The sequence below is a fragment of the Topomyia yanbarensis genome, chromosome 2 (assembly GCF_030247195.1).
Source record: "Topomyia yanbarensis strain Yona2022 chromosome 2, ASM3024719v1, whole genome shotgun sequence".
Taxonomy (NCBI): domain Eukaryota; kingdom Metazoa; phylum Arthropoda; class Insecta; order Diptera; family Culicidae; genus Topomyia; species Topomyia yanbarensis.
In genome coordinates this window covers 462826510-462841171 of record NC_080671.1, presented here as the reverse complement: position 1 = coordinate 462841171, position 14662 = coordinate 462826510, and the positions used below count along the sequence as shown (strand labels likewise).

The 14662-nt window shown below is 37.9% G+C and overlaps 2 protein-coding genes across 4 annotated transcripts in view; one reads left to right on the top strand and one right to left on the bottom strand.

The window, feature by feature from the left end:
* LOC131686048 (DCN1-like protein 4) overlaps positions 1-11879 on the top strand; it is a 35769-nt gene extending 23890 nt beyond the window's left edge. For both annotated transcript variants that reach the window (XM_058970165.1, XM_058970166.1), the window contains one exon: positions 11476-11879. In XM_058970165.1, the coding sequence (XP_058826148.1) occupies positions 11476-11543 (68 nt within the window). In that variant the 3' untranslated portion in view covers positions 11544-11879. The remainder of the gene's footprint in view (positions 1-11475) is intronic.
* A 563-nt stretch (positions 11880-12442) lies between these two features.
* On the bottom strand, positions 12443-13488 carry LOC131686047 (protein FRG1 homolog). 2 transcript variants are annotated; one of them, XM_058970163.1, is made up of 3 exons: positions 13329-13488; positions 12670-13263; positions 12443-12612 (listed from the first exon to the last, which is right to left on the bottom strand). In XM_058970163.1, exons 1-3 carry the CDS (start codon positions 13385-13387, stop codon positions 12465-12467), a joined length of 801 nt encoding a protein of 266 aa, XP_058826146.1. In that variant the 5' UTR covers positions 13388-13488; the 3' UTR covers positions 12443-12464. The 2 variants fall into 2 exon arrangements, with proteins under 2 accessions (XP_058826146.1, XP_058826147.1); XM_058970164.1 differs by having other exon boundaries at positions 12670-13260; positions 13329-13471.
* Between the last annotated feature and the right edge of the window lie 1174 nt (positions 13489-14662).

The following is a 14662-nucleotide window of genomic DNA, read 5'->3' as shown; positions in this document are numbered from 1 at the left end:
GATGAAACCCTCGCCTATACCCTTCAACAAGGGTTACAACGGAAGAGGCTGTTTTCTTGAATTTTAAACATGGCCATTGTCGTCTGGAAGGATACCAAGAATAGCAGATGAAGCCATCTTGAACAAGCCTAAGACGTCTGATTTATAAGGGAGTATTTTTCTGTTTGCATTTTATATCTTGCACCTAGTATTCTGATGCTATTTTTTCTACCCAACGCCGAGTCCCTTTAACCATAACTTACGTCAGTCCATACATTTTTACAGCAGATATGGTTTTTTTTTCTCCTGTTGGGTACATATTCCACTGCGACCAGTGTTTTGATCTACTGTGGCAGACTCTTTTTATTGTATGCCACATCAGGGTGTTGTATCACTATTAATCTGAGTGATTCTCAATTGCTGACTGTAGGCGCGATCCCAGTAAGGTATTATAGAACGTATGAAGTTTATTGCCTTACTGGGTGCAGTCGTCCATAAGAGCGAGTAAAGGCGCTATAACCTAGGCTCATTAGCCAAGGCACGGTGTAAATACCTCTGTCGCATCCCAAAGGACCAAAGGAGTGACATTACCCTTCTTAGCCTAGTCACTCCCAACGACATATCATATCCCTTTCATACTGAAACGGTCGGTACGGTTGTCCTCATTTCTTCCTCCTTCAAGATTCAAAATGATTCGTTAGTTAGATTATTCATTAAATGAATAATTTAATAGCCGTATAATTTTGAAACATCTTTAAACCAAACTCTGCACAGTAGGCCTGGCCGTTTTAATATTTGCGATATATTACACACAATATGCTTCAAATATTAATGTTGACAAGAAAAACACTAAAGAATAGCTGCAGTGTTTTCCAGGATGTAAGGGTTAGAATAGAATAGAATAGAATTTGTTTGGTTTGATGCAGCAATTACATTCCTTGGGTTGTCTATTAAGTTTTAATATCATTAGTTAATCTTTAATTGCTTAAAATTAAACAGAATCCATAGTTTTCAAAAAATATCACCGAAAACGTTTCATGTTTCAACGATAGCCAAGAGGAACCGGTGGAAATGATACATTTCCAAATTGGATTTAAATGTGCAATTATAATATTTTTTATCGATTTAATTAGTTTGTCTGATTTGGTTTTATGCATGTTACGTGTTTGAAAAGGTTCCTTCGTAATGTTTTATCTAAAAAATCTTAAACAAATGGTGTCCACAATATGTCTTAAAAAATCGATATTAACTTATTTTGGACACCCCTCGATTTTCTTTCTTGACAGCTATTTGTTTATCGAGTTAGAGTAATCAAAAAGTGAAAAATTTCGTAACGGTAGGTCGCCTGCTCTTTTTGGTCAAATTATTTAAAAATGTTAAAACCAATGGATGTCGAAAATCAAACGATTGAGGAACATTTCATTGCAGACCATGACCAAAGAGGAGACTTCTGAAATCCATGCTGAAGAACATTTGTAGTTCGAATTTGTTGAATTCGACGAGCTATATGTTGACAAATCTAAGAGACATATCACAGCTAAATAATGATAATAAGAGTGTACTTGCTGAATTCCTAGAATCGCCTGAAACACTCACACGAGCAGGAACATCACGATTCAAGCAACGTAGTCCTGCTGTTTTAACTTTACGCCGAACAGTTGAATACCACAAGGCGAAAACGGAAGAAAAAATGAAAGTAAAGGAAGACAAACAAAGAAAAACTGAGCTTAGAAAGAATAACAAGAAAACACCTCGTAAACAAAAGAATTAAAAATTAATATAAAGTACAAGAAGATTCCTGACGAACTTTGAACCTTGATTTATCATCCGCTTGAGGATGTTACTCCATAATACTGCTACAGATGAATTGTTACACGAAATATATTATTGTTAACTCTATTGCATAACATTTAATGCTGCTTTGTTAAGTCTGCAGTAACCTAATTGTACCGAAAGTTTTTCTATTTCTCAAAATGATAGAACTAAAAAAATACTTCATGTAGTCAGCCTTCCATATAAAGATTAATGTACCATTTTTGAATGGCAGTCACTGATTTGCTTATGTTCTTTCATGCATTAAATATACTGCAAAGAGAACGAGTCAGTAGGACAGTTTAGTAGAAAAAACTTCACTGTTTTCAAAATAAATTCAGTCACAGTCACATTCAGTGTGTCCAAAATATGCTTGGATCACTGTCCAAATTAGTGTGGAAGGGTCCGAAATGTGAAAAATTCATGCTGTGAAGAAATGTCATTTTCGAGTTTATGTCAATGTATAAAACATCCATTGACAGCTTTCTTTCAAGAACAGTAATTTTGGAGCAGACTCGTGCATGTATTGCATTAAAAACATAGGCAAGCAAATATTTTTTGACGTTCACGCAATTTCACTTCCTCTAGGGGTCCAAAATTAGTTGGTTACCCTACATAAGAGGCGCTTCGGCAACATATCATTTTCAAAACTATTTAAGCACATTTTCAGCCATTATTTTTTTTTTCGATTTTTTGAAAATTCTAGTAATGTAACCCCTTAATAACTCAATATTTTCAACAAAAGAGTACTTAGCATAGATTAATAACAACGTTTTCTAGCTTAATACTACTGCATTGATTGCATAGTTTCAATTTAATAAAAACTGTTGCATACGGACAGTTTTTAGAAGAAATGAACAATTTTTTTGGTAATGACTTTCGAATTTCACTTTTGAAGACGAGAATCCCATTAGCCGAAACTTTACTCCCATGTAATTTAAACATCAATGTCACAAGGTGGTAGAGATGTTTGTTTTCGTCTTTTAAAGTTAAATTGAAAAGCCGAAACATGTATCTTCAAAATAAAAAAAACAAGATTCATTCAGTAGATCTTTCGCAAATTATTTTTAAAAAAGCACCTCAATTTTATGCCTCGAGAGAGGACCCCCTTGAAATTTCGATGATACATGATGCAACAAACATCGAAGAATGTTATAAAAAATCTTTAATATGATAGTTCGAATATGTTTTTCCTATTTTAGCCAACTTTTTGCTCCAGCTATTCCATTCCATTTTTGTGCTGGAAAGAATGAATCAACCCCTATGTTTGAGAAAACCGGTCAGACGAGTGGATAACAAGTTTCATTCCGAGGGCTATTTGGCATACATATTCAAAGAGTTGCTCATGTTTAAAAGAAGGAGTCAACTCCTATGTTTGAATAAACCGAACATACGTGTTGATCACAGGTCATGCCCTTATTGATTCATCTGCTACATAAGGCCATTACAAATTATTTCCGAAGTTTTTGTCTCTATCCTTGTAAATAATCAAGGGGGGGGGGGCGCAAAAAAAATTACATATATATATATATATATATATATATATATATATATATATATATATATATATATATATATATATATATATATATATATATATATATATATATATATATATATATATATATATATATATATATATATATATATATATATATATATATATATATATATATATATATATATATATATATATATATATATATATATATATAAAGAAAGTATGTTTATTCAAAGATCAGGTTATTACAATCTAATTTAATTTCTTTTTGTTTGGTCTTCCTCTCGGTTGTTTTTGATAAATGTTTGCGGGTTTTGGTGTCTGGAATCTGCATTGATCGCAGAGTACAATTCGATTTGCTGCAGGTGTAACGCTTCTACTAAGACACTTCGCACATTGTGCAAAGTAGCCAGGAAGTGTAGGTCCAGCCTGATAATAATGCAGACAAATGGGGTCAAAACACGTTATTTTTGTACTCTGATAAAGTTCGGGAAACTCGTTAATATCTGCACCACAGACGAACAACTTGTCTTCGAAGAACTGTTGTATCTTCAACATCTGCTTTTTTTCAATGGCATATCTCGTGTACAACATTCGCGGAAAATCACACTCAGTGCATAGGACAATTAATCGTGCTCGGGTGTGGGCCAAAGGGATGGAGCTTTCGGAAGATTACTAGTGTAGGTTGACGTTGCTGTACTGGCACTCGGAACGTCTTTATCTGTGGGTTCCCGCCCAAAAACATCGGTAAAGTTTAAAAATTGTTCACCTACGAGCTTGGGACTCGGTAGCCAATTTATATTATCGAAAACCTCTGAAGGTAATCTGATGCTCTGATGGTACCGGCACGCTGCATCTTTGCATTTTTCAATTTGGATAGTATATTTTGTACAGCGTACGTGTTTGGCTACAAAATCTTTCATCTCCGGAATGCTCATCACGTTAACCTTGAGTAGATGTTTGGAAAAATCAAGCTCTGGCCACCGATTATTAATCAACTGTTTCAGTTCATCGATCTCGACTGAGGAAGCAAGTTGTCCAATCAACACTTTTTCGCCTTTATATGTTAACCTTTGGAACCGTTCGGTTAACAGCATTCTTGCATCCTTCGTTCCGTCAAGAGCTAGTTGACGAAAATCAACTTCCGGATGCCTCTGCTGTGCATCCCTCCACAGTTTCTTACTCATAAAAGAGCGCACTTTTTTTCGTTACTTCCGAAGTGATTCCTAGCCAATGAAACTCCAACTAATGCAATGTTAGCAATGCTCATAAACCGTTCAGCTGGGTTTATAACTGAAAAATTTGATGGTGTTCGTACAGCAGCCAAAAAATCAAGATCAAGTTAAAAAAATAATGACATGTAGCTTAAAATGACTTGAATTGACGTCACATTATGATCTGGACCTCCATCCGTTCCAAAAAACATCATCGGCTTCGAATAGTCGGCAAGAACAAGATTTTTAACAATTTCCGCCGCATGACGGAAAGCAGTGGATGGTTCAAAAATAGCATCCTTCAATATTATCGTAGGCTGTCCGTGATACCACGAATCGGTGAGCTCTCTAGGCGGAACAAGTTTGATAGTTACGGATGGCACGATGTGCTGCGGTATATTATCGTGATCCATTGCGTTTAAACCTTTTTCGTCTAAACCAGCCATCAACACTTGCCTTTGACGGCGTGTAGCACTAACAGGTGCTCCTATAAACCCCACGGAAATAGAAGCTTTATCATCAAGAAAAAATATCAACGCGCTATCCGAAAACATGCCTGCAAAGAGTGTTTCGTTGTAAATCTCGTAAGAATCTGAAAACTTTTAACAAACCTGCCATCATTTTCAGATATTGAAACTGCTTTGCTCCGAAATGCTGGTCGACATGAGCTTTGTGAAGTGTTCGTTTTTGTAAACCGAATTTAACGTTGAAACGACCATAGTACCGCTTCGCAACTTCAGAGTTGCTGTTACGTGGAACAAACTGTAACCGGAAATACTCATACGATGGTACGAAATTTTGATCAGAATTCGGGAACATTTTCTGCATCTCATCTTCACACTTCTTCATCAAATCTTGGAGTGACACACAGGGAGGTGATATCCATGTTATTTCTCCATGGCGTCGTTCCTCGGTGATAGTATAATCGTTGGCAGCTAAAACCTTTTCGGCTGTTTTCCAGAAGTTCGCGAATTTTCCTCCTGATGAAGCCTTCGCTTCGCATTCCAGCTCTAATACCTCGGGTATTTCATACCCTTCTTCCAGTAGTAGCTTGTATCCTGCTTGCAGTGAATTGTCTAGCTCACTGTCGTCGTCTGCAACAGAAGTTGGTTAAGTAGGTTGGTTTATATGACATAAATATATACTTTAATTTACCTTCTACTGCAGAGACAAATTCTAACTTTTCTAGTGGTCCATTTAGTTGTTCCACTATACACTTCGGAAATCCGCTTGATTTTATCCTGCTTCAGACGTGATTCCAGGTTCAATTCTATTCTGCTAATTACGATTGCCGAAACGATTGAATTCTCTTCTTTCGACACTTTCCAAATAAATGTTCCGTTCGGTTTGAACGACCTGTAGAGCTGTACAGGAAAACTTAAACATAGTCCAGCAACTTATGCTTCAACCTACGCTCGGTTGGGGCGAAAAACACAATATTTATTTCCGAATACTCCGGAAGTTCAGACAGGTGTTGCTCTAGACATTTATACCGGAACCTCGCTAGCTCGTTTCGCTTCCCGCAGGGAGGAATGATCTTCAAAACACGATTTTCTCGAGTTTCTGGGACAATTGCTTGAGCAGTCGCCTTGCTGTCAATCGCTCTTGGAATGTGTCGAATGTAGTCCGAAATTGCTTTCTTAAGTTGCAAAACATCATCAAACACGACTTTCCAGCTGTGTGACTGCAGAAAACGCTTCTTCATTAGTTGTGCTAATCTTTCGTGATTAAAGACTAGCTCATACACAATACTTTTGTGCAAGCACCAATTGCTGTGATAGAATCAGATATTCTATTCGTGGTTGAAATTTTATACAGTTCTTTAAGTTGGAACGATTGTGCTCCAGCATATACAATTTCTATTTGCTCTGCCCCATGGGGTAAATCGATTTCCCGCTGTATTAAGGCTCAAGTTACCTCAAGGCTTGGTAGTGTGCGTAAGAAAAATTGTGTTCAGCTTTGCCACCAGATTATCCATTTAAACCTTTTCAAAACTCTTAAAGAAGAATATCAGTCGATTTATTAGATCATCACGATTCAATTCATGCAAAATACCTGCTGGAAAAACCATCGGCTTAGATGAATGGTGCTATTGAAAAAGTGGCTGTGGTTTTTTCATTGCGCAGTTGTGTTGCGTACCCCAGTATGGTGTGGTAGTGTGACAAAAAATCACAGCCACTTTTTCAAAAACACCATTTAGCGAAACCGATAGTTTTTCCAGCAGCTATTTTGTATGATTTGAATCGTTGTGATCTAATAAATCGGCTGATATTCTTCTTTTAGAGTTTTGAAAAGGTTTAAATAGATAATTTGGTGGCAAAGCTGAACACAATTTTTCCTACCCATACCACCCAGCGTTCAAATCTAACACATGCTCAAAAAAGGTAACTTGAACCTTAAATCGAAGAACGATTCGTGTAGCTCAACTCCGATCACAGATTGTTGAATCAGCTTACCATCACGTTCAATTCTGAGAGCAATCGGAACTGTGGTATTCGTGTTCTGTAAAAGAGGTGTAAGCATTAGTAAACATTAATGTAGAGAGTAATTTTTACTTACCGTATCCATATTGATTAAAATCAATACGATTTTCTCTGCTAGAAGTTGAAATTTCCGAAAAAAATTATAAATTTACGCAATTAGACGTGCGCTGTACGATGGAAAATAAAAACAGTCATTGTTGCCAGTTACTGTGTAGCGATGAGTGAATGACAGGAACCGCTGTTCGTTTCACACAGTAGTGCTCCTCTAGCAAGAGTCTGGACAAAATAAATATAAATAAATTGGTAACCATACGTCAGCACAAGAATATATATGAACACTGAGAAAACTTTTTACACTGAGAAAACTTTTTTTTTGCCCCTCGATTTTTCGAGCCCTTAATGAAGGGGAGGGAGACAAAAACTTCGAAAAAAATTTGTAATGGCCTAAATTGCCATCCACAGGTCAATCGGAACATTGAGCATTGAACGAACGTTCCTGCTCTTAGTACACATGCTCCTTCCAGATAAATCAGAATTTAACTACAAAAAAGCTCTAGAACTGACAAAAACCATAACAGCCAACAACATTATTATAATCGATTGTATTGACAGGTTTTGAAACCGCTGAGATAAACGCTATAGAAAGGATTGTTTCCAATTCTGCGCGATATGGTTGCTTTTTCCACCTAACGAAAAATTGGAAACGAATCCAAAAATTGGGATTATATGGAATTTATTTGAAAAGCGTGCAAATGCCGATCTCTTTCAGACAAACGCAGGCCTTGGACTTTTTGAAGCCTCAAGATGTGCCTTGCCTGAAGGCTTGGGTATTGTCCGTGCTTCAGCTCCGGAATAAATGTCCCCGTACTTCGATTACATAAAAAAAATACATTTTGGGGAAGCGAAGGGTTGGAAAACACTTCGCACAGGCACAGGCCAGATTTTCCCCTGAATTATACTGTCGCTAGAAGCATAATTGTCCCATGTGTATAGGTATTCCCATAGCACATGGGACAGTTATGCTTCTAGCGGCATTATAGACCATGCGATACAACACCCTCAATGACATACTCAGAACCTCAAACGCAATAGAAGGGTATCACAACCAATTAAATGCACTCTTAAAAGGTACCAGTGACCTTAAACTTTATGCGGTTGTGAAAGCATTCAAAGAGGAAGAGCAGTTCACGTCGGCGAAATATATGCAAGCAGATATGATAAACCGGCGTCGCTGTAAAAAAACAGGCAGGAGAGACAAAAAATTAAAATAAGTTCTAACTGCCGACCAGGAAGATGGTACAACATTAAAAGATACCATTTTATCAATAGCTTTTATATTACAAAACCAAACCTGAATATTAATACTAATAAGTCATCTTCAGTTAAAATACCTCAATTTCTGGGAAATGGTTTTTTCTGGGGTATGAACTTCTGGGTATTTGTTCATTTTGGGTAACGGTTTTCTGGGCAAAAATACTTTCTGGGAAAAGGTTTTCTAGTGATTGGTACTTTCGACGGAATGGTTTTCTGGAGAATGGTTCTTTCTGTGGAAAAAATTTTGATGTTTTAGTTTCTGGGGAATGGTTTTCGGGGGAAAGTCGTACGGGAGAGGGAGTGTGTATCTTCGTCGCGAGCGGTTGACTCTCGTAGAGCTCCCTTCGAGTCGGTTAATTTTTATCATTTTCGGCACAGTTTACTGCCTCCCGGTTATCAAAAGTGTTAATAACAGTGCAATTCAATGATTATATAAAGTGAAGTGGCTTATAAAAGCATTTTCGGCATATTTTCGACAGACGCGAGTGGTGACAGTTTGCGAAAATCGAATTCCGGCAAATGAAAAAATATCTGTTCCTCGCATTACGGGCCGTCGATTCCCGATGCAAGGACAAAAAAAGTGCACAGAAAACATCTAGAAACACAGTGTACATTGTAAAAATAGTGCAAAATGGTTTTTCAGAGAAAAAAATTCGATCCGAAAAGTGAAAAAATATGGCAATAAGAAGAAATGACATATTCAAACAATTGGCGTTTCACCAGCGACTAGCGACTACCAGGTGTCGCCTCAAAATTCTTCGTCCGAAAAATAGGTGGCAAACCAGCCGGTCGGTGCTCAGCTAATTTCGTCCGCGTCCCTTGTCACCTATTTTTTTATTGGGTGTTTCATCGGCGGTGCTATCTTTGAAAATGAGCCGTCTTGGATATTCAACTGTTTTTTTTTTACTTTCTTATTTTATTGCAAATGAGTAGAGGTTTTGATTCTTTTATATTCAGGATTGCAGATATTTTGTCACATGTAAATTTTGGGTGTTCGTTGATGTGATGGCGCTGTAAGGGAACACGTCTCTGCCGGTCGGCCAACTTTTCTTTGGACTGAGCAAACTAATTTCTATGTTTGTTTAGGCTTTGCTTTACCAACGGGGGAACTGATCCACATAGCATTCAATGTGCTTAGGGAAAACACATGGCCTTATTTGAGTGGAATGATGACTTCAATCGTGTATAAGGTTTGAGAATTTACAATTCGCGAGAGGGATCGGGGACCGGTTGGCAATTACCTTCAGTTATGTCAGCACGAAGAATAAGCGTTTTGCTGTCATTTTCGTTGGTTAGCTTTCAATTCTATCTCATGCCTCCACGCGAGTCTGTCTATTGATGACATTTGGTCCTTAGACCGGCGACGACTGGGAGCTATCAGCCTTCTACCGATAGTAGCCGAATGAGAGTGTGCGAACAGATCTAGCCGAGAAAATGATACCGTAAAAGTTGTCCGGAAAACAGCTCCAATAAGACTTTAATTTGACTAGTATCGATGATCGCGGGTCAATACGTACTGAAAATTCGCCGCGTCTGTTTTAATGAATCTAATTTCATGTTCGGTTATTGGTAACAAGCCCGTGCATCAGGTTAACGATCCTCTGTATTTTTCATCAATGTTCGATATAATCGTACGTATACGTGTATTTCACAAACAATCCGATATTAGAAATAGGAAATACTTTCGTTGATTTATAACATCTAGAGCTATCATAACTGTTTGTATAACGTGTTATCACTCGGTAGTGTTCAACCCAATAAATATATCGTCGAGAAGGAATAATGAAATTTGTCAGAATACTGTCGCAATAAATAGTGATCCGGCCCATTATGCAGATAAGATTGGCTTTTCTAGGCAATATTCCCACGATCGGCTGTGTGGATGTGAAATTGCTTTTGTTTAGAAAACATAGGATACTCTCGGTAGCCGGCTACCCCGATTTTAAAAGAACCAAAAACTAAACAAGATCTTATTTTTCGAGCGAACTTCTTGAAAACCAACTGAACTACTACCTAATAAACTATGCTTTACAGGTCGCATCGCTTGCTTGGAGCGAATCCTAGACCCTATTCCCTTCCAAACCACCAACTCCGCGATACCTATGGAAGAGTCTGATGAACATTCTGTATAAGATTCCTCATTTTATTCAAGCGATCGCCGGGTAAAATCAGCACTGACACGATAGAAACCACGAAAAATTCGTCGCGTGATTGAATATTATTAAACAATATAAGCATTGCTCCTTATAGCCGCTATCCGGAGTTCAAGTTGCTTATTTTGCTAATCGTATTAATACAACAAATGATAAATTTCCCGAATTCTCGGCAGCCGGCTGCCCAGAGCAATTATTACATGATAATGCTATTGGCACACTTACTAACAACTGTCCCCTTCCCGTGATACATGTGGAGATGCAGAGGATTCCTCGGTCTCTAGTAGCAACATGTATCGGACTAACATTCCTTCCTTTCCCAGAAGATCTGCATTCGGACGTGGCCGGCGTCGGTATTGATCAGCATGCAGGGATCAGAATAGATTGTACAATGTGGCTCATCATGTTATTCCCAAGCATGTTGTTCCAATGAACATTTTGCAACCTAATTTGGTTCTGGTCAATAACGGAGTAGCAACTACGGGCGATCTCTTATGCTTATGCTTATGCTTAATGGTTTTCGGGGGAAAGTCGTACAACCTTCATAATGCACAAATAAGATTACCAGGTTTGTTCAGAAAATATCGAAAAAATACCAAAACATGGTTGTCCTATCCATAAGGCTCAATGAAAAATGTAAATCTTGAACAGCGTTTTTCTCGGCTTGGTGTTTTTCAATATGGGAATCTTATGCATATATGGGCAGTTTGGGTTCCGTCATGCGAAAGGAGTTAAGAATTGTGAAGGAAGAAGACAAAATTAATGCTGCTTCTGATTTGGCGAAATACAGAATTCTCGTGGCGGCTTAGTTTTCAGATAGAGTAGAATTACAATGTGTATCTTAAGTTTTGGACAAAAAGCTATGTAACCCTTTAAATTAGGGGTCTAAAAGGTGAACACTTAATACTACTGACAATCGAATCTGGTCGTAGTATCATTAAATTGATGTTTAGTTAACAGATGCCTGTCATTTACAATCATACAATTATTGATACTCCACATTTTTCCTTTCCTTGCAGGGCCAGTGATGCTGGACGAGTTTGTCGAATGGTTAAGACTTTTGCGCACACAACCGTCAGTTAGCTGAGAATTGTTCTACTAAGGACTGAGTCTGAGGACAGACAAGCAGACGGACAAAAACACATACATCCACAAACACACACAGCCGCAGTAAATAAAAGAATGGTCTTCTCCTCACTACATTCAAAATGAAGATCTGAATATTCAGACTTCACACATTCAACCAAAACCTCAATTCGCTAACGACAGTCACGAATCCTGATTCTGCGATGACAAAACAAGCTTATGAATGGGAAAGTGAATGAAGACGTAGAAGCCCCACATGCCAAGTCTTTTAGTTTAATTTTATTTCTCTTTTTTTTGTCTTTGAAACAATAATTTAAAAATAAAAGGGAAAATGAAATAGTTTTTTGTTTTTCTTTTTATGATTTCTTTCATCGAGAAACTCATTATTTGTATTAACTGGTTCATGCTTTAATTTTGTCTCCTAAATAGAAGACATATATCGCTTGGTACGGCAATCGACTGTATAGATCGTAAAATTTTGATTCAGTTTACTTAGCGAAGCAGTTTAAGATAAGACAAACCAAACACAATACACTTTCATGAATGGGAGGCCCGATTCAAAACAGTGTTTCTGCGAATAAATAGTGATACTGGCGAAAACAGCTGAGAGAGGTTACACCGTTCATCGACATTAGAAATGGAGCAAAAAGGATTACCTACCGTCTGGATTTTGGCATTATAATAATCTATCAACAAAAATAAAAAAAAACTACTACTCATTCAGGATCCCTATTAGGGTTACGTAAAATTACATGTTATACTCAAAAATAATTAGAAATTAAACACGCGGTGAACCGGACAGACAGCAGAAAAAACAAAGCATTTTCTTAAGAGCGAAAACACTGTCTTTGAAAAACGGTGATATACACAGAGACGAAAATAATGATCAATAAAGTCGAATTCATTTCAGATGTCGTGTAATTTATTTGCAATACCTATCCGCTTTCATTTTGCTCCGACGATCTAGGAGAGCTTCATGTAATACCCCCTCTACTTGAGCTTGCTTCAGTGCGGCTTTGTCTTCCGTATTGACACGCAGCTTCTTGTCCTGGAACTTCTGAAATTTTTTTCTGTGGGAAAAGATTCTCATTATTTAACGAAAATCCAGCTTTCCGCAAATAACTTACACATAGTTTATTTCTACTTGATCCAATTCGCCCTGCTCTTCAACCGCTACTTCCTTGGTAGTCTTGTGTTCCCGGGCAGCACAGCTCCTCACCACACAGACCTCATTGTCGCCAACCTTTTTCTTGATTGCCACCACGGCATCGTCCTCTGGATCCACTGACACGAAGCACCCATTTGCGGCCAATAGTGCCATTTTGGCTCCCTCAAAAACCGGCTCGAACTGTTCCACAACCGAAACCGCATCCGACCGTCCTGTGATCATGCCATCCTTTTCCGCCTTCAAATACTTCCCGTAGCCAGATTTGAAAGCTATCTTCTCGTCGTTAATCAGCACAGCGGTGAAAATTTCTTCCGGATCTGGTCCGTCCCCCTCGTCATGTGGTGCACCCAGTGTGAACGTACCGTTATCGAGAGCCTTGATGAACGCTCTTTTGCCGAACTGAATCGCCACCGAACCGGTTATTTCGGCTACTTTGCTTACCTTCCACCAGCCGCCGTGTTTCTGAGCATCTTCGTCCAATTCCGACCGACCTCGTTTGGACGAGGAGCCGTCCTTGTCCTTCTTGTGTTTTTTATGCTTGCGCTTGGAGCTACTGGGATGGTATTTTAAAAATAAACACCTGTACTGATGGGTTAATCGGAAATAATCTCTACTAACTTGGAACTTTCGCCTTTCAGTACCAGCTTGCTGGTTTTCACTGTGCTGTATTCCGACATAATTTGGTTGAAGAATTGATAATAGTATTGATTTAACAATAATTTAACTGGTAAATTTACAAAATACAGAACGGCAAGCACAAAATTCAGAATAAAAGTAAACAAAGGATGCAGGTGAGTCGAATTCGAAAGTTGATGTTTTTTTTCGAACTGTCAGGTTTGCAACATTTTAATGAGCAGCATTTTTTCGAAAGGTCCTAGGTGACATCTACATCGCATGGTCACATCGAAAACGGTTTTTGTTTTGTGAAATAATATTGTTTTGGACATTTTTGAATAAAACTTTTAGAGCTCCTACGTAACTTTTGTCGTCGACTTGTCTTTATTGAAGATGATACAACTCATGAAGTAGCATTCAAAATTTTGAAGTAGTTAATGAAGACATTCTCTGCAGTGCTGCCGATCTTGACGAAGCAATCTACTGATCTGCTTTTCTACCAGGCTCGTGTAGTTGGTAACCGTTGTTTATACTTCGTTACTATGATCGTTACTGCATGCATCTGTGGCTGTTTAAGAGGAAAAACGTGCCTTTTTCTATGCAATGCTACCGAGAGCGGAGTAAACCGGCTCTTAAAACCGACAACTAAAATGTTTTAAAGATTTAAGAAACAGATTATAGAGAATGAATTTGAGCTTGTAACTGCTTGACCACAGATCCATCATTATATTTGAAACCCTCAATACATCTCATACCGTAGCATAGCATGGCAAAAACTAACGAAATGTTTTTATACAATATTATACTGCCCTTGATCGCATATTTGTCCCATTTTCTGTGGGATTTCCTATCTTTATGGGACCGATTTGCGATTATTGGCAGAACAGTTCACTGCACACCTGGCCATATCCTTACGATCGCCAAATGAAAAGAATTGTTAGTTGAATACCTACTTAAGAAAATGCGGGAAATTCACGTAACCTCCATAGGTAGGTTTCATATAATGATGGTTTTCGAGCTAGCGAATAGAATATAGTATGTATCAATAAATTTCATCTTGCAAATTTCCTTAAAACAACAAATATTATGTCTGATAAGATAGAGAAATGCGAGGTGTGTGGAAGTGGATGTCGACTCTGCGCAGTTTCATCATGTCAGGAACATCAAGAAGTTAAAAACAGCATTAAATGAAACAACTTGCCAAGTTCCTAAGATAATGTCACACCTGTTTTCAATCGAACTTCCAACCGAAATATGTAATACACCCATTGACTGTTGTGAAATTTCATTCATTTCTAATTTTTTATTCCGGAGTTACAGGTTGGTTATTGCCGTCA

Bases quoted from the DNA above. Each gene is read 5' to 3' on its own strand.
- LOC131686047 (XM_058970163.1), bottom strand. From the start codon at position 13,387: ATGTCGGAATACAGCACAGTGAAAACCAGCAAGCTGGTACTGAAAGGC. The intron at 13,264-13,328 runs GTTAGTAGAGAT...ATACCATCCCAG, and splicing joins CTGAAAGGCGAAAGTTCCAA to TAGCTCCAAGCGCAAGCATA. The intron at 12,613-12,669 runs GTAAGTTATTTG...CTTTTCCCACAG, and splicing joins CAAGTAGAAATAAACTATGT to AAAAAAATTTCAGAAGTTCC.